The following is a 22,132-nucleotide window of genomic DNA, read 5'->3' as shown; positions in this document are numbered from 1 at the left end:
ACGGGTGCCACCTTGCAGACTTACCCCACTAACGCGCTCACTCCTCGTGCTGGCACCCAGTCGGGTTGTCTCCTCTTGGCCCTTGGGCACAGAGTTATCTTCTGGCTGGTGGCTTTGCCCTCCATACCCTGACTCGGGCTTGGGGCTCTCTCTACCCGGATGCTGGGATTGCCGAAGGATGGTGGATGCAGGCAGGTGCCCGGAGGCTGCTCTTTTATTCACAAACACTTTTCTGGGTTATCTCGGCACCTCTGGTGATTAATTCAGGGATGCACCACCCTGCCTCCACAGCTGGGGCTGCTCTTGAGTGTGATGACTTGGGTTGTGGGAGGCAGAGCAGAGAGTTGCAGAGCTCCCTGAGCCCCAGCCCCATGACTGCTGGGTCCCCCCCACCCATGTCCCATCCTCTGCTCCTGACTGCACTGACCCTTCACCAGCTGGGAGAGCTGATGGGAAAATGGAGGGGTGCTGCCAAAAAGCACCAATTTGGGTTGGTTTTTTAAAACTGTTGTCTAAATTTCCCATTTTGGGCCAAGAGGAACCCTCTAGCCAGCTGCCTCGCTTCCTGCTGCGGTGCTGCTGTGGCTCAGTGGCCATCAGGGGTGGGTGCTGCCCTGTCCCTTGGGGTGGCTGTGCCTGGCTCAGTGCCTAGCTCAGCTCCCTGGAGGCCAAGGTGGGTGTGGGAGAGGCCGTGCCGGGGGGCTGACATTCTTCTCCCCTCACAGAGCAAGAGGCAGAGGTGGAGGCAGAGGACCATGACCTGGCCGGGCAGGGGAGCTTCAAGCTGGAGGGCTCATGGCTGAAGCTGCGCCAGTTCCATGGGCTGATCGTCAAACGCTTCCACTGTGCCAAGCGCAACACCAAGGCCCTCTTCTCGCAGATCCTCCTGCCTGCCTTCTTTGTCTGCGTGGCCATGACAGTGGCACTCTCTGTGCCCGAAATAGGTGCCTGCAAGCTACCCACCTGCACGCTGGCGGCTGCTGGTGGCCTCATCTGCCTACCCCAGTGTGGCTGGTGGGGACACTAGCTTGGTGGGGGGTGGGAGGACAAGGCTCATAGGTGCTTGACCAGTCTGCCTGTGCGCAGCGGTGCTGCAGGTGCAAGTGGGTTCCTGTCCTTGTCCCCACAGGTGACCTGCCGCCCCTCATCCTCTCACCATCGCAGTACCACAACTACACCCAGCCCAAGGGCAACTTCATTCCTTACGCCAATGAGGAGCGGCGTGAGTACCGGTGAGAGCCACTGCTCACTGGTGACCAGTGTCCCATGCCCCATCCCCATCCCCGTCTCCATCCCTGGGACTGTGGTGGGAGGCAGCAGGGAAGGCAGCCCACAGCAGGGCTGGCACCAGGGCTGGCTCAGGCTTGGAGCAGAGCCTGGCCAGTGGCATGTCCCCTTGCAGAAAGCAGCCTCCATCCTCCCCAGGGTGTCTCTGGGAGAGGTGCCAGCCCCAATGCTGGCTGTGATCAGCAGCTTGGGTCATGCCAGGCCTGGGCTGTGTGTGCCACTGCGGTGCCCATGCCCATTTAGTCATGATGTGTGCCAAGGCCTTGGGGAAGTCCCAGCAGAAGATGGCCAAGGTGATGAGACTCATGCTTCCTGCTCCTTGCCCCTCCTCACCCGCTCCTCTCCCCGCAGCATCAGGCTGTCTCCTGATGCCAGCCCCCAGCAGCTGGTGAACACCTTCCACCTGCCCTCTGGTGTGGGGGCCACCTGCGTGCTCAAGACGGCCTTCAACAACACGCTGGACCAGCCCATGCAGACCCTCAACCTCAACAGCAACGAGTCCAAGATGCTGGCGGCCAAGTACTTTGATGCCATGTGCATTGACTCCTTCACCCAGGGCCTGCCGCTCTCCAACTTTGTGCCACCGCCTCCATCCCCGGCCCCCTCTGACTACCCCGTCTCAGTGGATGAGGATCTGCCCCGTGCCTGGAACTCCACAACCTTCTCCTCTGCCGTCAAAGGTATCGCCTGTGCTTGGTGCCTGAGTCTGTCCAGGCCTGGGATTCATCTCCAGCAGGGAGATGACATATGTCCCATGCAGAAGCAGCTCCAGGGACCCCTGGAAGTGCCTATCAGTTTGGCCTGGCCACAGCAGAGCACTGCTGGGCTGAACTTCTGGCTCAGGGCCAGTGCTGGCCCAGGAGCACTGCTCCCCATTCAGCCCTGGCAGTGCTGGTGGAGCTCCCTGGGGCAGTGACACCATTGAGAGCCCTGTGGCCAGCCTTGTGTCACCCTCACTGGGCTGGCTGCTTGGTCCCCAGCCATTGCTTTCTCTAGCCACACTTCATGCCCTCTCTTGGAACCATTTCTGTCCCCCAGAGTTTTTCCCCACATCCATCTCTTGGTCCCTCTTGGTCACCAGGACACAAAAGCCCTCTCACAGACCAGGCTCTGGCCCAGCGGGAGCTGACACCAGTGGGGCAGAGTGCTCCCTCCCTGCCCAGCCAGGACTCCTTAGCTGAGCGCCCCGCCGCCCCCACATTGACCCAGGCAGCCAGGGCAGACAGGAGCCTGGCTGTAAGCTGCCCTCTCTGCTCCTCAGAGACCGTGACCTCGGCCCCTGCCCTGCCCCACATCATCCACGAGCCCATCAAGTGCACGTGCTCCATGCAGGGGACCGGCTTCTCCTGCCCCAGCGGTGTGGGGGGCCACCCTCCACAGATGAAGGTGGTGACGGGGGACATCCTGGCAGACATCACAGGGCGCAATGTCTCCGAGTATCTGCTCTACACCTCGGACCGCTTCCGGCTGCACAGGCAAGAGGGAAGGCTGGGAGGGTCGGCCCTGTGCTGTGGAGCAGGGGTGGAGGACTCGGGACTTGGGGACACCTGCCCAGGTTGCTGATGGGAGCCAGGAGCATACTTGAGCGTGGCCCCGCTCCCGGAGCGGGGGGACAGTGGTCACAGCTTCTTGGCCATGCCTTGTCCCACAGGTATGGGGCACTCACCTTTGGCAACGTCCAGAAATCCATCCCAGCCTCCTTCGGGGCCAGGGCTCCTGCCACGGTGCGCAAGATCGCTGTCCGGAGAACGGCCCAGGTGGGACTGCGCTGCACCCCATGGCAGCTGGGAGATGGGTGGGCAGTGGCAGCCATGGCACAGGTGGGGAGAAACGGGTAGGCAGCACTGCCTGCACAGCAGGGACCCCTCGCCAGCTGCTCTGCAGCAGTGCTCTCCACCGAGGAATCTGGTGGGGCTCTTGCCCCATGGGGCGCTTTGCAGCTTCCCACCCCAGCAGGTCTGGCCCGGCATGGTCGGCAGTGGCCTGCTCTCTCCACAGCTGTGAGCGCAGGAAGCCTGCCCTGTGGCTGTCCCATCCCATCCCTCCCTTCCAGTACATCTGCTATGGGCCCAGCTCTCTTGCCACCTCCCACCACTCTTCTCTGCTCTTCCAGGTCTTCTACAACAACAAGGGCTACCACAGCATGCCCACCTACCTCAACGCTCTCAACAACGCCATCCTGCGAGCCAACTTGCCCAAGAGCAAAGGCAACCCTGCTGCCTATGGTGAGGACCTAGAGGCTTTTAAGGGCAGAAGCACATCAGGAACAGCTTTAGGGTGTGGTCCAACCAGGCTCTAAAGTGCAATGTCCCCCCTTGGAGCAAGCAGGCTAGTGCCTACTTGAGGCAGGGGGGTCGCTCACCTTGTCTGACCTAGGCAGAGCGTGGGCTGGGGCAGAACCTCCTGAGGTGCTGCCTCCTGGCACCTGGACTTGCAGTGTGTCTGAGGATGCTGTCTGCCAGCTGGTGAGGGAGGGCTTGGCCTCTAGGTGCTTGGTTGCTTCAGGCAGCTCAGCTCCTGCCGAGCTGCAGGGAAGAAACCTGTCCTCTCGCTCAGAGCCAGGACCAGACAGGCTGGGGGCAAGATTTTCTGTCCTGAGCCAACTTTCACACTCCCATGTTTCTTCTTGGGCCTTCCTACAGGCATCACGGTCACCAACCACCCCATGAACAAGACAAGCGCCAGCCTGTCCCTGGATTACCTGTAGGTCTGGGGATTGGGTTTGAGGGAGGATGGCTGTCCTGTGGAAGGGAGGGAGCTCCCCACCGCAGTTTGCAGGGGAATGCTGAGGCTTCTGCCCTGCAGGCTGGGGGGGGGGCACCAGGTGGTGGTGATGTGGGGATCCCTGTGCTGTGACCTGCCCTGTGCACAACAACTGTCCCATGCTAGTGTGGGTGGCCCTTCCCCAGGCAGCTGAGGGTGACGGGGTCCCTGCTCTCCTCCTTGCTCCCCATGCAGCCTGCAAGGCACAGACGTGGTGATTGCCATCTTCATTATCGTGGCCATGTCCTTCGTGCCAGCGAGCTTCGTGGTGTTCCTCGTGGCTGAAAAGGCCACCAAGGCCAAACACCTGCAGTTCGTGAGCGGCTGCGACCCTGTCATCTACTGGTTGGCCAACTACGTGTGGGACATGGTGAGCAGGGTGCATGGCCCCACCAGCCGAGTTCCCCGGGCCAGGTGGGTGGATGGGCAGTCACACAAATTTCTGTCTTCTCCAGCTGAACTACCTGGTGCCGGCCACGTGCTGCATCATCATCCTGTTTGTGTTTGACCTCCCGGCATACACGTCTCCCACCAACTTCCCCGCTGTCCTCTCCCTCTTCCTGCTCTACGGGTACGTTGCTCAGAGGGGTGGTCACGATGCACTGACGAGTCCCTCCAATGCCCCATCTGCACCGTGGCTATGCAGGCAGGATCTGGCCTCCGGGCTGCCCATCTGGCTGATGTTCTGCAGCTCCCATAGCTGGTGGGCTGTGAAGGCTGGGGTGGGAGAGCCCAGGGAGGATGGGGCTGGAACATGGGTGATCCTAAGGCTTGACAGTTGGTGCTGCCCAGTCCTTCTCCTGCCATGCTGATGTGTGCTCTTGCTGCTCACCTTCCCAGATGGTCCATCACCCCCATCATGTACCCTGCCTCCTTCTGGTTTGAGGTGCCCAGCTCCGCCTACGTGTTCCTCATTGTCATCAACCTCTTCATTGGCATCACGGCTACTGTTGCCACGTTCCTGCTGCAGCTCTTTGAGCATGACAAGGTATGAAATTCACAGCTCTGCCTGGGGCCACCAGGAAAGGAGAAGCTGCCATCAGGTTGTGGGACAGCTCAGTCTGGGAGAGACCTCAGGAGGTCTCTGCTCCAACCTCCTGCTCCCAGCAGGGTCAGCTGTGAGACCTGACCAGGCTGTATCTTGGTGGGGATCCTGATCCTACCATGCACTCGTGGTCCTCAGGGGTGTTTCTGATGGTCATGTCCTCTCTGCCCATCCCCACAGGATCTGAAGGTGGTGAACAGCTACCTGAAGAGCTGCTTTCTTGTATTCCCTAACTACAACCTGGGCCACGGCTTGATGGAGATGGCCTACAATGAGTACATCAACGAATACTATGCCAAGATCGGTATGGCCTCTCATTCCCTCCCTCCCTTGCTCCAGGGCACATGGGGCTTGGGGGGACTCTATGGTGCTGGCACATCCCCTCCGCCTGCCCTGTGAAGCTTCCCAAGCCCCCGCGCAACCTGGAGCAAAAACCTAGGGGACGTGAACTAGACTGGGGTGCAGGAAGGGACACAGTTGAGGGTCAGCCGTGGCATGGTGCCGGTGGTGCTGAAAATGGTTCCTTGGGCCATCCTGAATAGCAGCCCCGTGGGGAGAGGAGGTTGTGAGCCCTGGCAAGGTTGTGCATTGCTGCTGCTGTTGCACACTGCCTGTGGTGCAGACATGGTGGAGCTGTGGTGGGCCGTGGTGGAGCCATGGTGGGGCCGTGCTGTGATGTGAGGGATGGGGACTGCGAGGGCTCCTTCCTTCCAGACGTGGTCTCTTGCTTGCAGGGCTGCGCTGCCCAGCCAAAATGAGCCTTTTGCTGCTCACAGCTTAACCTCGGCCTCAGAAAAACCTCTTGCTGCTCTCTGCTTCTCAGGCAGCTTCTGTATATAACCCAGGTGCTGCTGGCATCATGAGGGGCAATTTTAGGGCAGGATCTAACAAATCCATCCAATACACACTCTCAGTTGGGTTGATGAGGTTGAAAAGTTGCAAGACGATTTCAACGGCACACATGCTGTGAACAGAAAGCCTTGTTGTGACCAGCCCTGGTGCCACCAGCACTAACAGACTGGCAGGGGAGGGGACATGGGAGCAAGACACTGTCATTGTCACAGGCTAGCTCAAGATGTACGACCAGGTTGTCCCCACAGGAAGGTGTCCCCAGCCACTTTCTCCTCTTCCTCTCACTCAGGGCAGTTCGATAAAATGAAATCACCCTTTGAATGGGACATTGTGACACGGGGGCTTGTTGCCATGACAATCGAAGGCTTTGTTGGCTTCTTCATCACCATCATGTGCCAGTACAACTTCTTCCGGAAGCCCCAGTGAGTGTGGTGGGGGAGTGGGGGGCAGGCTAGGCATGGCTTTGCTGTCAGGACCCCTTAGCTCAAGGCTGTCCCTCTGGTGGGGGTGAGCTGGGGAGCTGCCCATCCCCAACAGGGATGCGGGCAGGTGGCTCCCGTACCTGTATTCCCACCCTGTTCTGTGCACTTTCTTGCAGGCGGCTGCCTGTCTCCACCAAACCCATCGAGGATGACATCGATGTGGCCAATGAGCGGCACCGTGTACTGCGCGGTGACGCCGACAACGACATGCTGAAGATTGAAAACCTCACCAAGGTACAGCAGCAGGGTGACAGCAGTGGGGGATGCACCGGGGCTGCAAGGAGACACCTTGGAGCCATCCCATCTGAGGGATGTGGGCTGGGGCTGGAGGTCCAGGTTGCCTCCTGGCAGGCTGAGCCCCCATCCCGTGCCTCACCAGGTGTATAAGTCCCGCAAGATCGGGCGCATCCTGGCTGTGGACCGGCTGTGTGTGGGCGTGCGACCCGGGGAGTGCTTTGGGCTGCTGGGCGTCAATGGTGCAGGCAAGACGACCACCTTCAAGATGCTGACAGGGGACGAGAGCACCACGGGTGGAGAGGCCTTTGTTAACGGACACAGGTCAGGGGGCACAGGTTGGGTGGGAGGTGGGGACTGCCCACCGTCCTGGGGTTGGGATGGGGTCTGCTTGGGGGTGTCTCAGGATGAAGCAGTGTGAGTGTGCCCATGTGGGTCCATGGGACTCTGCAGCCCTGTGTCCTGCTGGGCTGACCATCATCTGGGGGGTGGCAAGTGACACCGGCTCTCGGCCAAGGCTGCCTGTTGTGGGTTACCTGGTAGAAGATGCTCCAGTATAAAGGCGTGTGAAAGGGGAGCGAGCGATAGGGTGCTCCTGAAAAGTGATTCCTTCTCCCCACGGCCCCTCCATCCTCTCCTGCAGCATCCTGAAGGAGCTCCTGCAGGTCCAGCAGAGTTTGGGCTACTGCCCCCAGTTTGATGCACTCTTTGATGAGCTGACAGCCCAGGAGCACCTGGAACTCTACACCCGCCTGCGTGGCATCCCCTGGAAGGACGAGGATCGGGTAGGGCTCTGGGTGTGTGATTGCTAGCACCCATGGGCTGGTGCTGTGCTATGGGGATGACATCTCGCCAGGCACCAGCGGGCACCCAAGCCAGTGCTACTACCCTCATGGCAGTGCTGCCCTGGTGCTATGCCTGCATGGGGTGCTGGGGCCAGGCATATGCGCTCGCAGGCCCCACCAATGGCTCATGGCCACGCCAGGGGCTGCCATGGGGCTCCCCTGACTCGCAGCATTGCTTGTGGTCCCCTTGACAGCTGGCCAATGCTGCGGAGCCCAACTGCTCGCCCACTGCCAGCCCCGTGGCCTTGGCAGGGTGACCACAGCTCCCCATGCCTTGCAGGTGGTCAAGTGGGCACTGAAGAAGCTGGAGCTGACCAAGTATGCTGACAAGCCTGCCAGTACCTACAGCGGAGGCAACAAGAGGAAGCTGTCCACAGCCATCGCACTGATCGGATACCCAGCCTTCATCTTCCTGGTGCGGCCTGGGCTCCAGCACCCTGCCCATGGAGTCCTCCTCCCACCCACCGTGTCCCTGGGGCTGGCGCTAGGCTGGGGTGGAGAAATAACCCTGGGTGTGAGCTGCCTGCCCCGGGCTCCGCCATGAGTGTCCTGGGGTGTGGGATGGTGTCCTGAGCTGGGCTCAGGACAGGAAGGGGTGGCAGGGTTCCCCCAGGGGCTGGCATGTCTGAGGGTGCTGTCCATCCCACAGGATGAGCCCACCACAGGGATGGACCCCAAGGCACGGCGCTTCCTCTGGAACCTCATCCTGGATGTCATCAAAACGGGTCGCTCTGTGGTCCTCACATCCCACAGGTCTGGGGGGGCTTCTAGCTGTGCCCACGATGCCTCCGGGCACCTGGGGTGCTGCATGGGTGGGAAGGGGCTTTTTTGATGCCAGGGGATGGCGTCTGGCAGGGGTATGGGGAGCAGAGGGAACCCTGGACACCCTCTGTTGCCTTCTCCCATCCCTGGTGGTGGGGCCACAGCAACTGGGTGATGGCCTGGGTAGCCTGGCTCCCTGCCTGCCCCAGCCACAGCCCCTGGCACTGTCCCCCCATGCCACCCTGCTGAAGCCTGCCCTGTTTTCCCAGCATGGAGGAGTGCGAGGCACTGTGTACCCGACTGGCCATCATGGTGAACGGGCGGCTCAAGTGTCTCGGCAGCATCCAACACCTGAAGAACCGGTAAGAGCCCGTTGGTGGGTCCAGCACCCTGTGTGTGCTGTGGGGTGGGAGGGGGCTGGGCCCCCACAGCAAGGTGATGGTGAGGCACCTGCGGCAACATCTCAGCCCTTTGTGTGGGTGCTGCTTTGGAGGGTGGGCAGGGGTTGGGCTCGCTTGACCATCCTGGCACCGTCACTGTCCTGGTGGGTGCAGTGCCTGCTGGAGAGCATCGTCCCCTTCCATGGGGTCAGTCCTTCCTCGCAGAGGTACAGGTGGGGGTCATGTCCTCACAGGGTCCCTTGTCCCCGCACAGGTTCGGAGATGGCTACATGATCACAGTGCGCACCAAGTCGAGCCTCAACGTCAAGGAGGTGGTGAGGTTCTTCAACCGCAACTTCCCCGAGGCCGTCCTCAAGGTGAGCTCCCTGCAGTGGTGGTGCTGTCCCCTGCTACCCCCCGCCTCGGGGTGCAAGCAGCCTTCATTCCCCAAGGGACACCTCTGCAGGACCCCCCACAGGGTGACGGGCGAGTGCCTGGGAGTGAGGGCTTGGGTGTCACCTCTGTGTCCCCTGCAGGAGCGGCACCACACCAAGGCCCAGTACCAGCTGAAGTCGGACCAGATCTCACTGGCACAGGTCTTCAGCAAGATGGAGCAGGTGGTGGACGTCCTGGGCATCGAAGACTACTCTGTCAGCCAAACCACGCTGGACAATGTGAGACTGGGGACAGCATGGGTGGCTGGATGCTTGTCCTCAGGGAGGGTGGCTGTGCCTGGTGGGGGTGGCTGTGCCAAAGTGCCTGGCAGAAGCCACCTTTGGGATGGGAGGTAGAGCTAGGTGCGGGGCACAGCCCAGTGGGATGCACTGGGGCCCATCTCCAGCAGCACAGATGGCAAGTGAGAGGTGACCAGGGGGTGGAGGTGCAGGTCCACAGGCCCTCACAGCCTCCTGCCCCTTCCCCTCCAGGTGTTTGTGAATTTTGCCAAGAAGCAAAGTGACAACCTGGAGCAGCAGGAGACGAGCCCCAGCTGCGCCTTGCAGTCACCCCTGGAGCGTGTGCTGAGCCTGCTGCGCCCCAGGGCTGCCCCCACGGAGCTCCGGGCTCTCGTGGTGGAGGAGCAGGAGGACCTGGAGACTGATGACGAAGGCCTCATCAGCTTTGAGGAGGAGAGGGTGAGAGTTTGTCCCCAGATCTGGGCGTCCCTGGTCCCAGCTGTGGCCTTGCCACAGGGCACTGGGGCTGGGTTCTGTGGCACTAGGTCTCGTCCAGAGAAGGGAACAGGGTGGGACCAGGGATGGACCAGAGAGGGCTCTCTGGGAGGGGTGGCTGCTCCCTGCCCAGGCCGGATCCTGGCCCCAGCAGCACTGGGTGTGCTGGGCAGAGCGGGCAGCCCCTGCCCAGCCCCTGAGCCCTGCCTGTCTCTGTGCCCACAGGCTCAGCTCTCATTCAACACGGACACCCTGTGCTGAGACCCCCCGGGGCAGCCACATCCCCTGGCTGTGAAGCCACCGAACCCTTTTGGCCTCTCCCCTCCCTTTGCCCATCAAGCGGAGCTGGTGCGGCTGCAGGCGTGTGCCAGGGAGGACACGGCGGGTGCGGCACTGGCCTGAGCAGACCTCGTGAGCCATCGCCCGCCAGGTGGCCTTTGTCCCTTTCAGCTTCGGGGCAGTGTCACTGCATGGTGCCAGGGGCCACAACCATCCCCAGCTGGCTCGCCCAGCCAGCGTGCCAACGGACAGAGACTGTGAAGAGAAAGACACGGCTTGGTGCCAGTGCAGCTGGCCCTGCATGCTTTGTGGCAGGGACAAGGCCTGTGAGCGGTGCCTTCGGTTGGACACCCATGTTTCACCCACCCTGGGGACCCCTGGCCGCAGGGACATTCCCACCCCCACCCCATCCAGGCATTGGCACCACCTCAGCCTGGCCCTGGCAGGGCAGGAGGATGGGCATCTGCTTTCGCCTTGTTTCCATCACCCCTGGCTTAGCATTTGCCCTTGGCAGCGTGGGAAGCTCGGGGTCTGGCGCCATGGGGGCAGGAGCTCTGGTGCTTCACCCACGATTGATTTCTGTCACGACAGGATGTCACTGGCAACCTGCAGAGCTGGGGACCTCAGCCCTGCTGGTGTGTCCTCCCTGCCCACACTGCTGCCAGCTGAGGGGTCCAGCTGCCCTGGCCCTGCCTGGCCTTGCAACGTGTGCACTGGGCACTCGGCACTGTCCCTGGGGCTGGGCAGTGGCACCCCTGCAGAGAGGGGCACGTGGTGGGGCAGAGGGGTATTTCACAGGGTATTTCACATGCTGGCACCAGCTGTTTCTCCCCTCTGCCCCCACCACGTTCCTCCCCCCAGAGCCCCTCACCCTGCCTCCTGCCTGCCCTCATTTCCCCACCACAGGGCATCGCTGCGGCTGTGCCACCTTTCCACTGTGTTCCCCTCTTTTTCCCCCTTGCCCTGGCACTCATTGCTCAGCATCTGCCCCTGTACAGAAGCCACCTGCACTGGTTTCTTATTGTTGGGTCAGTGGTGGTACTGGGAGAGGGGTTGCTGTGCCCCAGGATGCCTTTTGAAGCTGGGAGTGGGGTGGCTTTGAGGTACGAGGACAAGACAACCCAGCTGGGTGCTGGTGCAACCGGACAGCGGTGTCTGGGGTGGTGGAAAGGGGAAGGATGGACTGTGGCGGTGGGGCCGGCATCATCACCTAGAACTGGCAGCGTCACCAGGGCTGGCTGCGGGTACCCCCTTGGCCAGCAGTGTCCCTCCTTTCTGCAGAGGGTCCTGCTGCCTTGTCACCTATGGGGGCTGTGCCCAGCACCCACAGCACAGCAGCACTCCCCAGCGCGCAGCTCCCCAGCAACCCACAGTGGTGCCCAGAGGCAGGGTGATGGCAGGGCCCATGATGCTGACCCCAGCCACCCACCCCATAGGTGCCCCAGGCTTTTACAGCACCCCAGGGTGGCTATGCACTGTCCCCCCTCCTTCCTAGGGAGCACCTAGGGCCAAGCTGCCCATGTGTGTCCCCACTGCCCTTTCTGCCTCCCTCGCACAGGCTCAGCTGGAGGCCCTGGGCTGGCTCCAGCCCACCGGCAAGCAGGCAGCACTGGGCACCCCAGCTCACTGCCATGGGACAGCACACCATGCGGGGAGGTGGATTGGGGCCAGCCCTGGCCCCACTTGAGGGCACAGAAGCAGGGGCACACTCAGGTAGCAGCTGACTGCTGTCCCTGTGGCCCCCGATCTTGCCAGTCCTGTATGCCACCTGCTATAGATTGTGATAAAATATACAGTATTTTCAATAGGGGAAAAATGGGGGGGAGATAAGCTCTATTTTCAGATTTTTCAGACCATATTTTTTTTAATGGCATACTGGAAACTGGCTGGTCCTGGGTGGGCTGGATGGCATGGGTGGGCAGGCCCTCAATTGGGGTGTCCCCTGCTCCACTGCTGGGCCCACTCTGCCTTCCTGGGTGAGAACTGGGGGATGAGCCAGCTCGGGGTTAGCCCTGTGCCACCAGGGAGAGAGGGGATGGTGTCACTTTTGGGTCCTCAGATGTGACCTCGGTGGTGGCACCCCAGGGTGGGCATGGTGTCCTGCTCTGTGCTCTGGCCAGGGCTTTGTCCTTGCATTGTGCCCACCCAGCTGCCCTGCCCCTCAGGGCTGCAGGAGGACACCAGCACCCCAGGCACAGAGCCTGCCACCCCCCCACCCCAGCCCTCCCATCTGCAGAGCTGCCGCCACCCACTGCTGTGCCACTGTCCCCATGCCCGGTCCCCATGCCCCTTGGCTTTCAGTAGTCAATGGAGATGCTTTTGTGCTCTCGGGGCATGCTTGCCAGCACAGCCTGGGTGGCTGCAGTGGCCTCCCTGCCCTGAGCTCGGGGTTGCCCAGGCACAAACACCGCTGGGGGCACCCTGAGGGTGGCAAGCAGGGTGGAAACGGGAGGGTGTTGCCCCCAGGCAGGGGTGGCCGCTGCCTTAACACCATTCGCTTTGTTGAGTTTGGCCCCACTTCCTGCCTCGCCTCCCTCTGCACGTCCTTGGCCACCAGCCACGGGCACAATGCCAGTGCCACGCACATCCCCAGGCACCGGGCACCCCAAGGGGTGGGGGGGACGCCTTGGAGGAGCCTGTACATTGCTAGCAAAAGAAAAAAAAAAGGTGAAATGTGAAAATAATGATCGTTTTAAATAAAAAATAATAACTGGAGCCAGCAAGGCTGCATGGTTACTGGTGGGCAGGAGGGCCAGGGCTGGGTGCCCAGGGAGGGACTGGGCTGGGCAAGTGCTGAGGAGGGCTTTCATACTGCCCTGGGGTGGGGGTGCAAGAGCCTGCTATGGGCAAAGGGAGCTGGGCACAACACAGGCCTGTGCCCAGCACTTGGCATCTTCCAGGGTGGGTGGTGGGCTTGGCTGGGGCATGAAGCCCTGCAGGGCACAGGCAGAGCAGGCAGGGTGCCCAGGCAGGAGCTGCTGTAGCTGGCGATGCCGTGAGCTGCCCTTGCTGGACTCAGGCTGGCAGCAGCAGCGGTGGCTGGGGCCCCATACCAGGGCGTCCCCTCTTGCGCCGTGGGGCCAGGCGTGGGTGGGAGCGGGTGCACCCGGGGGAGGAATGTGGGCTGGGAGGGGCCGTGCTCCAGCACCCACACTCACACCACAGCCACCATTCAGCCAGCAGCCACCACCCAGCATGGCCGAGAAACCCCAAATCCAGCTCTTCGTCAAGGTGAGAGGGGTCACAGGGGCCTGGGGTGCCCTGGGCTGGCATAGCCTGGCCACCCCTGCCCACTGCAGCGCGCAGACGTGGGGCCCTGGGCAGGCAGTGGGCAGCTCGGGGCTCATTTCCATGGCACGGCATGCTGCTGCCTGCCCCGCGGGCATGGGGGGCTGTGGGTGTTCAGCATGGGGTTTTGGACTGGGATGCCTCCCCCAAAACTGGGCCCCCTGCCCAGCAGCCTAGCCACCACAGCATCTGCCTGCACCTGCCGGGCCCTTCCCAGCCACTACCTGGCCAGGGCAGTTTGTCCAGCTACACAGGGCAGGACAGGGCCCATCCGGAATCACACCTGGGGGTGACAGGGCCACCAGCATCACCATCACCTTCCTCCAGCACAGCCCCTGCTGCTCTGGGCTGTCCCCTGGCACAGCTGTACCCGGTGCCACCACGGTCGCTGGCCCCAGCCCCCTCGGCACTGTGGGGCTGGGGTAGCCTGGGGCCCCCTGCTCTTCCAGGGGTGCCAGGGCCAGCACCCGCTGTGCCACGCAGGCTGCTCTGGGGTGGGGTGCAGAGGCCCCAGGAGCAGGCAGAGGCCGGGGGCTGGCACCCTGCCCAGCATAGCGGGTGCCATGGACTGCCAGCACTGCTCTCCAGCCTGCAGCCAGCCTGGGCTTGGCTGGGGTGGGTGGCATCTGGCTTGCCACCCTCCCTCTGCACCCACTGGAGCTGCCTGGCCAGCGCTGCCCCCGCGGCGGCTGTGCTGGGGTGAAGGGGCAGCTGAGCTCTCCCTCTCTGCCTGCAGGCAAGCGAGGATGGGGAGAGCATGGGTCACTGCCCCTTCTGCCAGCGGCTTTTCATGGTGCTACTGCTCAAAGGGGTGCCCTTCACCCTCACCACCGTGGATGTGAAGAGGTGAGTCATGCCCCCCCACTCACCATGGGGGTTGCCAGCTAAGGGGTCAGGGCCATGGGCTGGGTGGGACAGCCTTGCCCTGGCACACTGATGGGGGAGGTGGTAAGTCCCAAACCCCTTGCAAAGGGACATGGAGGGTGGGTGCTGTGGGACGCATAGAGCCTGTTGTACCCCACTCCAGCTGCCCACTGCTGCCTGAGGGAGGTCAGCAGGCATTTCCCAGGACAGAGCTGCCATGGGCACACAGTGAGGCAAGAGTAGCCTGGGGGCACCACCTCAACCCCTTGCACAGGACACACCTGTGCATACAAACACACATACACAAGTGTGCGGTGCCCTGCAGAGCCCTGGGCACTGCCAGGTGTCAGCATCCATCCCCATCTCCTGCAGGGCACTGGACGTGCTGAAGGACTTCGCACCGGGTGCCCAGCTGCCTGTTTTGCTCTACAATGGCGAGCCCAAGACTGACACCGTCACCATTGAGGACTTCCTGGAGGACAAGCTGGGCCCCCCCATGTCAGTGTCTGGTGCTGCCCTGAGGGGGGGCAAGGGGCCAAGGAGGGGCAGGACAGGCTGAGAGAGGGGAGGCGGGCAGGCAGCACATGAGCCTGCTGGCCCCTGCCTCTTTCCTCAGCTGTGCCTGTGTCCCTGCAGGTTCCCCAGCCTGGTCCCACGGTACGGGGAGTCCAGCCTGGCTGGGAATGACATCTTTCACAAGTTCTCCACCTTCATCAAGAACCCAGTGCCTGCCCAGGACGAGGGTGAGAAGCTGGGTGGGGGGATACCACCCTGAAGCCCAGTCAGGTCACCCTGAGACTTTCCAGCCCTCCCCTGCCCCAGGCCACAGCTGGGTCTCTCCAGGCACTGCCCCTCCCCACACAGCTCAGCATGGCCATGCCAGGGTCCTCTAGGGAGGGCAGGGGTAAATGCCATCCTGGGCAAGGTGGGAAGAGCGTGGGCAGGCATTGCCTGGGCACAGGGGTGGGCTGGCAGGACGCCACGGCAGAGCTGCAGGGCCCCATGCCCAGAGCCGGGCCATGCCCTGAGCCAGCGGCACTGCCGCCCTCCCCGCAGTGCTGCAGCGGAGCCTGCTGCGGGCCCTGCTGAAGCTGGACGAGTACCTGAGTGCCCCCCTGGAGTATGAGCTGGCCCACAACCCCCACCTCCGAGCCTCCCAGCGCCGCTTCCTTGACGGGGACCAGCTCACATTAGCCGACTGCAACCTGCTGCCCAAGCTCAACATTGTTCAGGCGAGTGTGGGCACCCTGATGCTGTACCCTTCTCTCCCTGGCTTCTCGATGTCACCGGCCCCATGCTCTCACCTCCCCCTCGGTGCCTGCAGCAACCCCCTGCTCCTTTGCCAACCCCTGTATCATCCCGGTGTCCCCCTGGCACCTCCCTCCCCATGACCCCTGCCTGCATGCTGCCTTCCCACAGATCTCAATCCCCTCCACATCCCCTGCCAGGTGCTGCCCCTTGTCTCGTGCAATGCCAGGGATGTCCCCTGGTCCCCTGCCACCCTTCCTGGCTGACTCCTGCCTGTGAATACCAGCCCCTGGCCACGGGGCCCTCCTTGGCACACCACAGGGACACAGGGCTGGGCAAGGGCTCACCCTGTTTCTGCCCACAGGTCGTGTGCCAGCATTACCGCCGCTTTGGGATCCCAAAGGACCTGCGGGGCGTGTGGCGCTACCTCAACAGTGCCAGCGAAACCAAGGAGTTCAAATACACCTGCCCCAACAGCGAGGAGATTGTACAAGCCTATCGCTCCGTGGTCCGGTTGCTGCAGTGAGCCGGGCATGCGCGCAGGTGGGTGCAGGGCCAGGGTCGGGCAGCAGGCCAGCATCTGCCCCAGTCCTGCCTGCGCGCACTCAGGAGGGCAGAGAGCATGAGCTGTGCCCCTCGCACTCAAATTCCTTCAGCTGGCACCCCTGCCCAAGGTGCCGGCAGCAATCTGCATCACGCCAAGCCCGGAAATGCGTTCTCAGCTCTTGTGCCACTCTCCCTGCTCGGCCAGGAACCCCTCAACCTGCCCTGCGGTCCCTCAAGCATCAGGAGGGGTGCAAAGTGCCCACAGACACGGGCACCACCTATACCAAAGCTGGGCAATGCTGAGGGTAAGGGAAGGAGCTGGGGAGGAAAAGCTGCCCAGAGCAGAGGGCTGTGGGGTACAGACAGGGCAGCGCACTGCCGCAGGCATCCCTGCAGCCTCCTCTGGAGTGACCGGAGGCAGGGCTGTGCCAGGGCAGCAGGCAGCGCAGGATGCCCCCGAGGAGCTGCACTGGGTGAGGGGAACTGGCAGCCATGGCAGAGCCCCAGGAACAGAGCCGGGGGGATGGTGCGGGTGGTGGACACGGCCCAGCCCCTATCACCCTGAGTGAGGGGAGTGGAGGGCACTGTTCCCCCAGAACCTCCTGTTAGGAAGCTCTCAGGAGCAGATTTGGGAGAGGGATGGGGGTGAAGTGGGGCAAGTCCAAGCCACATATCAGAGCTCCCAGAAATCAATAAAGGCTTTGCAAGTGAGACAAGCGTGAGTCTGGAGTGACCAGCCCCAGCAGCTCTTCACCATCGCAGGACTTTGCACCAGCCTCCCAGTCCTCTCCCAGTGCCTAGGCAAAGGCTGGGCTCATTCTCCCAGTTCTCCAGGGGGCTGGAGAGGCTCTAACCACTCACCCACCAGCCCACTGGCACAAAGCTGGCAGGAAAGTGAATTCCTCTGAACCCCTGACACTCCAGGTTCAGCTGAAATTGGCCACAGGGTTCCTGAGCAAGGGAAAGGCAGAATGGACTGACACATCTGTGTTGTCCCAGTCCCCAGAGACCAGCTGGCTAAAACCACCTTTACTAGCAATCAGTTAAGCACAGGCAATCTTTTTGTTACATAGCGATATAAAAGATCTTTAAAAACCCTACCAATTCATGGCAAGCAAGGTAGAGAGGTGGCCCCTGCCAGCAGGGAAGAGCTGCAGGGAAAAAAGCCACAACTTCTGTCACCCCTACCCCATCTGCCCCCGCCAAAGGCCCTGCCACTGCACCAGCTGAGGATCTGCTGCCTGCTCAGGCCTGCCAGGTGCTGGCTCCAGCCCTCTGGGTCCTGCTTGCCCCGTCTGCCTCCCTGGGTGCAAGGGGCTCAGCAGGCCCAGGGTGCAGCGAAACCTCCTCCACCAGCCACACACGCGGCTGACAAGGCTCCGGTAGGACTGTCATCAGGGGACGGGACAGCACAGGTCAGGAGTCCTCAAAATCCACTCCAGATGGTGCTCTCTTGCTAGAAGGAGATGGAGGGAGCATCACAGCCCAAAGCCCCACATCTTGCTCCCATGCAACTACAGAGCAGAGTCCACAAGATCTCCGTGCAGCCCAGCCACAGCACTAGGCCTGGGAGCAGCACTTACCTTTTGAAGCCAGGGTTAATGAGAGACTCTCCTGGGATCTTCCTCTTGGCTGACAAAGCTGAGCCAGCACCCCTGTTCTTCCTGGGGCTGGGGTCTGCCTCAGTCAGGGACAGGCAGGACAGGGATTGCAAAAGGTCAGCTAGTTGCTTTGGCAGTCCTGCAAGCCCAGGGTGAGCCTCCAGCAGCCCAGCCTGGCAGGCCCAACATCATGGTGGGTGAGGAAGGGCCAAACCTGGTCTCCTCTCCCAAAGGAGGAGGGAGCCATGGACCTGCCACGGTCCCCAGTCTGGAAGAGCAGTGAAGCCTGACCTCCTCCTGGAAGCTAGCAAGCAACCTGCCTGATGATGCCCAGCATGTGACCTGAGCAGAGTGCATCCCAGACACCCCAAGAGCCACCGCGCTGAGCCCTGGCCCCTTCTGTGCTGGGAAGGGCACCAGAAGAGTGGGGCAGCTGACAGCAGCCACAGCTGAGGGGACTCAAGAGTGTCCTGGAGAGCACATGGACACAGGACCAGCAGCCTCCTGGGGAAAAGAAGGCAAACAAGCAGTGGGAAGAGGGGATGTGCCCCCTGGCAACTGCCTACCTGGTAGGAAGGGCTGCTGGCTCCAGGCAGCGTTCTTCTCAGGGCTGCAGGAAGACGCCAGTGTCTCCACCACTGCTGAGACAGGAACCAGAGCCAGAGCTTGTGACAACACACCCCAATGGGGCATGCAGCACCCCAAGCCTCCCCAGCAAGCTCCCTCCCCTCCACAGCCAAACTGAGACACATTCTTCTCCCAGCACTCCCACCCAGGCTGCTGCCGCCCCAGGATCTTCCTAGACCCCTAAACCAGAAACCTCTGTAAGGCGACTCCCACACACAGAGATGATGGTGTGGTGCTAGCCATGGGGACAAGGTTGTGTTTCTGCACAGAGACACAACACTGCGTCCTCTGGTCCCACGCTGGATCTCTTCTGCCCGAGGTGGCCATGTGCAGACCCTGGCCAGCTTTGGGAACTGGCCAGCACATATAGGAAAAATAAGGCAGCACCCCTGCTGTCCAGCTCTCCCGGCCAGTCCACCCAGAACCAGTGAGGAGAAACCACCTGGGCCGAGGCCAGGGTGGCACAGACTTCTCCTGTTGCTGGCCGAGCTGGATCACCTGGGGCGCTTTTGGGGGGGACACACACAATACCACAGAGGTGGCAGGGAGCTGCCCATCCTCCTCCCGCCTTTACCCCCTTCCAAAACCCCCCCAGACCTTCCAGGCGTCTCTCCAGGCTTTCCACATGCTCCGCCATGCCAAACACCAGCGCCTGGAGCTGGCTCCTCGCCTCGGCGACAGGCAGCTTGAAGAGATCCAGGGCCGAGCACTGGGCCTCGTCCCACGGCTGCAGTGTGGCCTTCCCCTCGCCCAGGCTCAGCGATGCGGCCCGCCGCCCCAAGGCCTCCCTGTGCAGGTGAGGCCGGGGTGAGTGGGGCCCTCGACAGAGAGGCCGGGTCCCCGCAGCTGCGGCACCCACCTGAGCTTCGTGCCGTGCTCCTCTGGCCGGCACCGCTGCGGAGGAGAGGGGGCACGTCTCGACACGGCCTTCCCCGGCCCCCGGCCCGGGCCCCCCAGCCGCCCAGCCCCGGGCCTTTCCCGCTGCCCCAGCCCCGCTACCTACGCAGCCGAGCGGCGGGCGGACGCCGAGCTCCCCGGCCCAGACCTCCAGCGCGTCGGTCACGCTGCGGGAGGCAGCAGCTCAGGCCGTGCCGGGGCCGCTCGGCCTCGGCCCCGGCCCCGGCCCCGGCCCCGGCCCCGCACTCACTAGACGGTGCCGCCGGGGCCGGGGCCGGGGCGGCAGTAGCAGAGGTACCGGCCCGGCCCGGCCTGCAGCAGGTGGAAGGGCCCGGCCGGCTCCGCCATGGCGGCAGCGCCGGAAGGGGCGGGCGAGGCCTGCGGGCCCTCCCCGGCACTAGGGCAGCCAGCCCCGCCATGGTCAACCTGGGGCTGCGGCGGGTGGAGGACAGCGTAGCCGCCAAGCACCCGGTACGGCCTGCCGGGGCCGGGGGCGCTGGGGCGGGCGCCGGGGGGACGGACCCGGTGCCCCGCGCTGAGTGTGCCTCCCGCAGGCGCTGCAGCAGTACGCGGCCTGCCAGTCCCACGCCTTCATGAAGGGCATCGGTACCTTCCTGGCAGGTACGGCCTGGCCCGGCTCTCCCCATGCCCCCCCCAGCTCTCCCCGTGCCCCCCCGACTCCCCCCGGCCGCTCCCCGGGGGCCGCGGGCAGCGGGAGGGGGGTGGCCCGGGCGGGGCCGTGGCCGGTAACGGCGCCCGGCCCCCGGGTTTCGGCAGGCAGCGGAGCCGCCTTCGCCGTGCAGAAGCTGGTGAACAAGAAGCTGCCGTATAGCCTGCAGTGGAGCCTGCTCCTGGCCGGGGGTGAGCGTCCTGCCCGGCCCTGCCCGCGCCCAGGCAAGGCGGCGGGACCCCGCTCTGAGCGGGGCCGTGCCGCGGGCAGAAGGGCTGTTCGTCCTCGGCCTGGGGGATTTCTCCCCTGGCTCCCGTCACGGCCCTGCACCTCACGGCCCTGGGAGGGTCGGGGACGGCTCGAAGGCAGCTGCAGCAGCTCATACGCTGGCAGGTGCTTTGCCCACCGCTGCCCTTAGCAAATGCCCTTGCTCCTGGCGCTGTCGGGAGCATCTTGGTCTCTTCAGCTGCAGGGTCCCTCGCCAGCTACGTGGTAACCCGAGCCGAGACGCGGAAATGCGCCAACTTCTGGATTTACCTGGAGACAGGCAAGTCCCCACGGGAGCTTGCCGTGGCTAGTAGGGTGTCTCAGCCTGCAGGTATGTTCCCATCTCTCCCTGCTGCTTTCCCTGGGCTTGTCATGCCTGTTTCTTCCCTGCTGCGACAATTTGCTGCTCCTGACTCATAATTAAGGTGGTGACTGTTTGTGTCATTGCCAAAATCCCCATAGAAGTCCTACAGTGGCACCCCGCAGCCGAGGGATAGGAGCAGGCACCTGGGGTGGCAGCAGTGCTAGGGTGGCTGGAGCACCCTGCCTGGTCTCATGGCTCCCATGTCCCTCGTGCCCCAGCCCCATCACCTGCGCTGCAGGTACCTGAGCAGGGCTGGCAGTGTGGGGTGGGAGCACTTGCTTCTGCCTGCTGCCCTGCCTGCTTTTGTGGATTCACAAGAGCCTGCGTGAAGGGCTTGCTTGCTGGAAGAAGAAGAAGAGGGTAGGGGATGGAGGGAGGCAGTAAACCACACCCCAGTTGCTCCATGCAGTGGGCAGAGCTGGAGTGGACGATTCCCGCAGCTGCCAGCTGCTTTCTCCCACTGGTACACTGAGCTCCCAAAGCTGGGCCTAGCTGAAGGGGGTTTAAATGCTTCACCAGGGCTCTGTGGTTCCCTGCCTGCCCCTGGCAAACACTCAAGGATAGTCAGGGATCCAGGGAGCTTGTTCTTTCTTTTGCAGAAAATCTGCCCAGTCCAGAGGACAGAGAGAGCGTGGCACCACTGGTGAGAAGGAACAAGTACGGGGACGTTGTGGAGTAGCTAGGAGAGCACAGCACGCCATGCATGTGTGCTGCTTCACCCCTTCCTGCCTGCCAAGCCTGCCTGCACCTGTGCTGCCTGAGAGACTGGTGGGCTCTGTGGCACTGCCCAGGAACTCAGATGAGTCGATCCAGTGAGAGCGTGGTGCAGGCACCATAGGGATTGCTGCCTCCCAGGTGACCTCTGAACATCGCACGTGGGGGTACAATAAAAGTCAAGAGCTTAAAGTGCACATTGTGGATGAAGCAAATGCTGGCGGTGGGACAGGAAGAGCTGGGGTGCAGGTGATGAATGTCACCCTGAGGCAGCCCCTGCAGTAAACACTGGAGCAGAGAGCGCTGGTCTCTCTGAGGCCATAGCGCTTGCAATCCAACAGCACAGGGCTGTGAAATGATGACAGGCATGGATGGGTCTGGGCTAAGCAGTGAGAGGGCAGAGCTGTTGCCGTGTGCTCTCTGTTTCTTGAGCCTAGCTGGTCACAACATCCCCGCCCCTGTAGCAGCAAAGCTTTCCTCTCCTGCCTGAATGGAGCTGAGCTGAGCCCTGCAGCTGCATGGCCTCTGGGGGTGTTCTTTCTGCCCCCACAAAGGGGGTGCACATGTGCCTAGAGCCCCTCTGTGTGGTGCCTGCCTTGCTCTCGGGGCAGTCACCTGGCCAGTCCCAGACTTTCCATCCAGATCCATAAACAACTGGCAAGGGAGTGGTACTGTCTCAAATTCTGTGCACCCAGAGGTGCATGTGGGAAGATTAAGAAGCCTCTTTTACTTCCTTTTTTCCTAACAGCAAATTCCAAGTCATGACTAGGGCAAACTGGCCACTCTTGGTGGATGTCCAGCTCTGATTCAGCTGCAGCTGAATTTCTTAGAAGGGGAATCCCAGCCTGGGTTCTGGAAGCTAGCTGGTTTCTTAGAGCAGAGCAGCAGCATTTCAGCTTCAGAGATCAAAAGTGCCTCCTTCCCTGGGAGAGCTGGAGACAGTCCCTG

The 22,132-nt window shown here is 62.5% G+C and overlaps 4 protein-coding genes across 10 annotated transcripts in view; 3 read left to right on the top strand and 1 right to left on the bottom strand.

The window, feature by feature from the left end:
- Positions 1–12,813, top strand: part of ABCA2 (ATP binding cassette subfamily A member 2) — a 36,509-nt gene extending 23,696 nt beyond the window's left edge. For all 3 annotated transcript variants that reach the window (XM_075055351.1, XM_075055350.1, XM_075055348.1), the window contains 22 exons: positions 726–944; positions 1,130–1,232; positions 1,639–1,967; positions 2,549–2,762; positions 2,939–3,044; positions 3,401–3,512; positions 3,930–3,990; positions 4,246–4,420; positions 4,506–4,621; positions 4,891–5,038; positions 5,276–5,399; positions 6,237–6,369; positions 6,546–6,663; positions 6,809–6,987; positions 7,307–7,448; positions 7,789–7,923; positions 8,158–8,261; positions 8,540–8,632; positions 8,925–9,027; positions 9,187–9,324; positions 9,577–9,783; positions 10,045–12,813. In XM_075055351.1, coding sequence (XP_074911452.1) covers positions 726–944; positions 1,130–1,232; positions 1,639–1,967; positions 2,549–2,762; positions 2,939–3,044; positions 3,401–3,512; positions 3,930–3,990; positions 4,246–4,420; positions 4,506–4,621; positions 4,891–5,038; positions 5,276–5,399; positions 6,237–6,369; positions 6,546–6,663; positions 6,809–6,987; positions 7,307–7,448; positions 7,789–7,923; positions 8,158–8,261; positions 8,540–8,632; positions 8,925–9,027; positions 9,187–9,324; positions 9,577–9,783; positions 10,045–10,080 — 3,095 coding nt within the window. In that variant the 3' untranslated portion in view covers positions 10,081–12,813. The remainder of the gene's footprint in view (positions 1–725; positions 945–1,129; positions 1,233–1,638; positions 1,968–2,548; positions 2,763–2,938; positions 3,045–3,400; positions 3,513–3,929; positions 3,991–4,245; positions 4,421–4,505; positions 4,622–4,890; positions 5,039–5,275; positions 5,400–6,236; positions 6,370–6,545; positions 6,664–6,808; positions 6,988–7,306; positions 7,449–7,788; positions 7,924–8,157; positions 8,262–8,539; positions 8,633–8,924; positions 9,028–9,186; positions 9,325–9,576; positions 9,784–10,044) is intronic.
- Positions 12,814–12,993: 180 nt separating this feature from the next.
- CLIC3 (chloride intracellular channel 3) lies at positions 12,994–16,891 on the top strand. The gene is made up of 6 exons (XM_075055362.1): positions 12,994–13,329; positions 14,123–14,232; positions 14,623–14,748; positions 14,887–14,993; positions 15,307–15,482; positions 15,863–16,891. The coding sequence occupies exons 1-6, from the start codon at positions 13,024–13,026 to the stop codon at positions 16,022–16,024; spliced, it is 987 nt and encodes a 328-aa protein (XP_074911463.1). The 5' UTR covers positions 12,994–13,023; the 3' UTR covers positions 16,025–16,891.
- A 148-nt stretch (positions 16,892–17,039) lies between these two features.
- On the bottom strand, positions 17,040–19,544 carry PAXX (PAXX non-homologous end joining factor). 4 transcript variants are annotated; one of them, XM_075055355.1, is made up of 8 exons: positions 19,420–19,544; positions 19,276–19,336; positions 19,132–19,166; positions 18,870–19,060; positions 18,212–18,286; positions 17,860–17,949; positions 17,628–17,721; positions 17,040–17,500 (listed from the first exon to the last, which is right to left on the bottom strand). In XM_075055355.1, exons 1-8 carry the CDS (start codon positions 19,515–19,517, stop codon positions 17,461–17,463), a joined length of 684 nt encoding a protein of 227 aa, XP_074911456.1. In that variant the 5' UTR covers positions 19,518–19,544; the 3' UTR covers positions 17,040–17,460. The 4 variants fall into 4 exon arrangements, with proteins under 4 accessions (XP_074911456.1, XP_074911457.1, XP_074911458.1 ...); XM_075055356.1 differs by having other exon boundaries at positions 17,043–17,500; positions 18,212–18,283; XM_075055357.1 differs by lacking the exon at positions 17,860–17,949 and having other exon boundaries at positions 17,045–17,500.
- Positions 19,545–19,557: 13 nt separating this feature from the next.
- Positions 19,558–21,381, top strand: TMEM141 (transmembrane protein 141). 2 transcript variants are annotated; one of them, XM_075055361.1, is made up of 5 exons: positions 19,558–19,640; positions 19,724–19,790; positions 19,947–20,030; positions 20,306–20,386; positions 21,070–21,381. In XM_075055361.1, the coding sequence occupies exons 1-5, from the start codon at positions 19,587–19,589 to the stop codon at positions 21,147–21,149; spliced, it is 366 nt and encodes a 121-aa protein (XP_074911462.1). In that variant the 5' UTR covers positions 19,558–19,586; the 3' UTR covers positions 21,150–21,381. The 2 variants fall into 2 exon arrangements, with proteins under 2 accessions (XP_074911462.1, XP_074911461.1); XM_075055360.1 differs by having other exon boundaries at positions 20,306–20,437.
- Positions 21,382–22,132: the final 751 nt, after the last annotated feature.

This window comes from Buteo buteo, chromosome 23, assembly GCF_964188355.1.
Source record: "Buteo buteo chromosome 23, bButBut1.hap1.1, whole genome shotgun sequence".
NCBI classification, from domain to species: Eukaryota; Metazoa; Chordata; class Aves; order Accipitriformes; family Accipitridae; genus Buteo; species Buteo buteo.
This window is presented reverse-complemented; position numbering and strand designations above follow the sequence as displayed.

Bases quoted from the DNA above. Each gene is read 5' to 3' on its own strand.
- CLIC3 (XM_075055362.1), top strand. From the start codon at position 13,024: ATGAAGCCCTGCAGGGCACAGGCAGAGCAGGCAGGGTGCCCAGGCAGG. The intron at 14,749-14,886 runs GTCAGTGTCTGG...GTGTCCCTGCAG, and splicing joins GACAAGCTGGGCCCCCCCAT to GTTCCCCAGCCTGGTCCCAC. The intron at 15,483-15,862 runs GCGAGTGTGGGC...TTCTGCCCACAG, and splicing joins CCAAGCTCAACATTGTTCAG to GTCGTGTGCCAGCATTACCG.
- PAXX (XM_075055355.1), bottom strand. From the start codon at position 19,517: ATGGCGGAGCCGGCCGGGCCCTTCCACCTGCTGCAGGCCGGGCCGGGC. The intron at 19,337-19,419 runs GTGAGTGCGGGG...TGCCTCCCGCAG, and splicing joins GGCCCCGGCGGCACCGTCTA to CGTGACCGACGCGCTGGAGG. The intron at 19,061-19,131 runs GTGGGTGCCGCA...TCACCTGCACAG, and splicing joins GAGCACGGCACGAAGCTCAG to GGAGGCCTTGGGGCGGCGGG.
- TMEM141 (XM_075055360.1), top strand. From the start codon at position 19,587: ATGGTCAACCTGGGGCTGCGGCGGGTGGAGGACAGCGTAGCCGCCAAG. The intron at 19,641-19,723 runs GTACGGCCTGCC...TGCCTCCCGCAG, and splicing joins GCGTAGCCGCCAAGCACCCG to GCGCTGCAGCAGTACGCGGC. The intron at 20,438-21,069 runs GTATGTTCCCAT...TTTCTTTTGCAG, and splicing joins TAGGGTGTCTCAGCCTGCAG to AAAATCTGCCCAGTCCAGAG.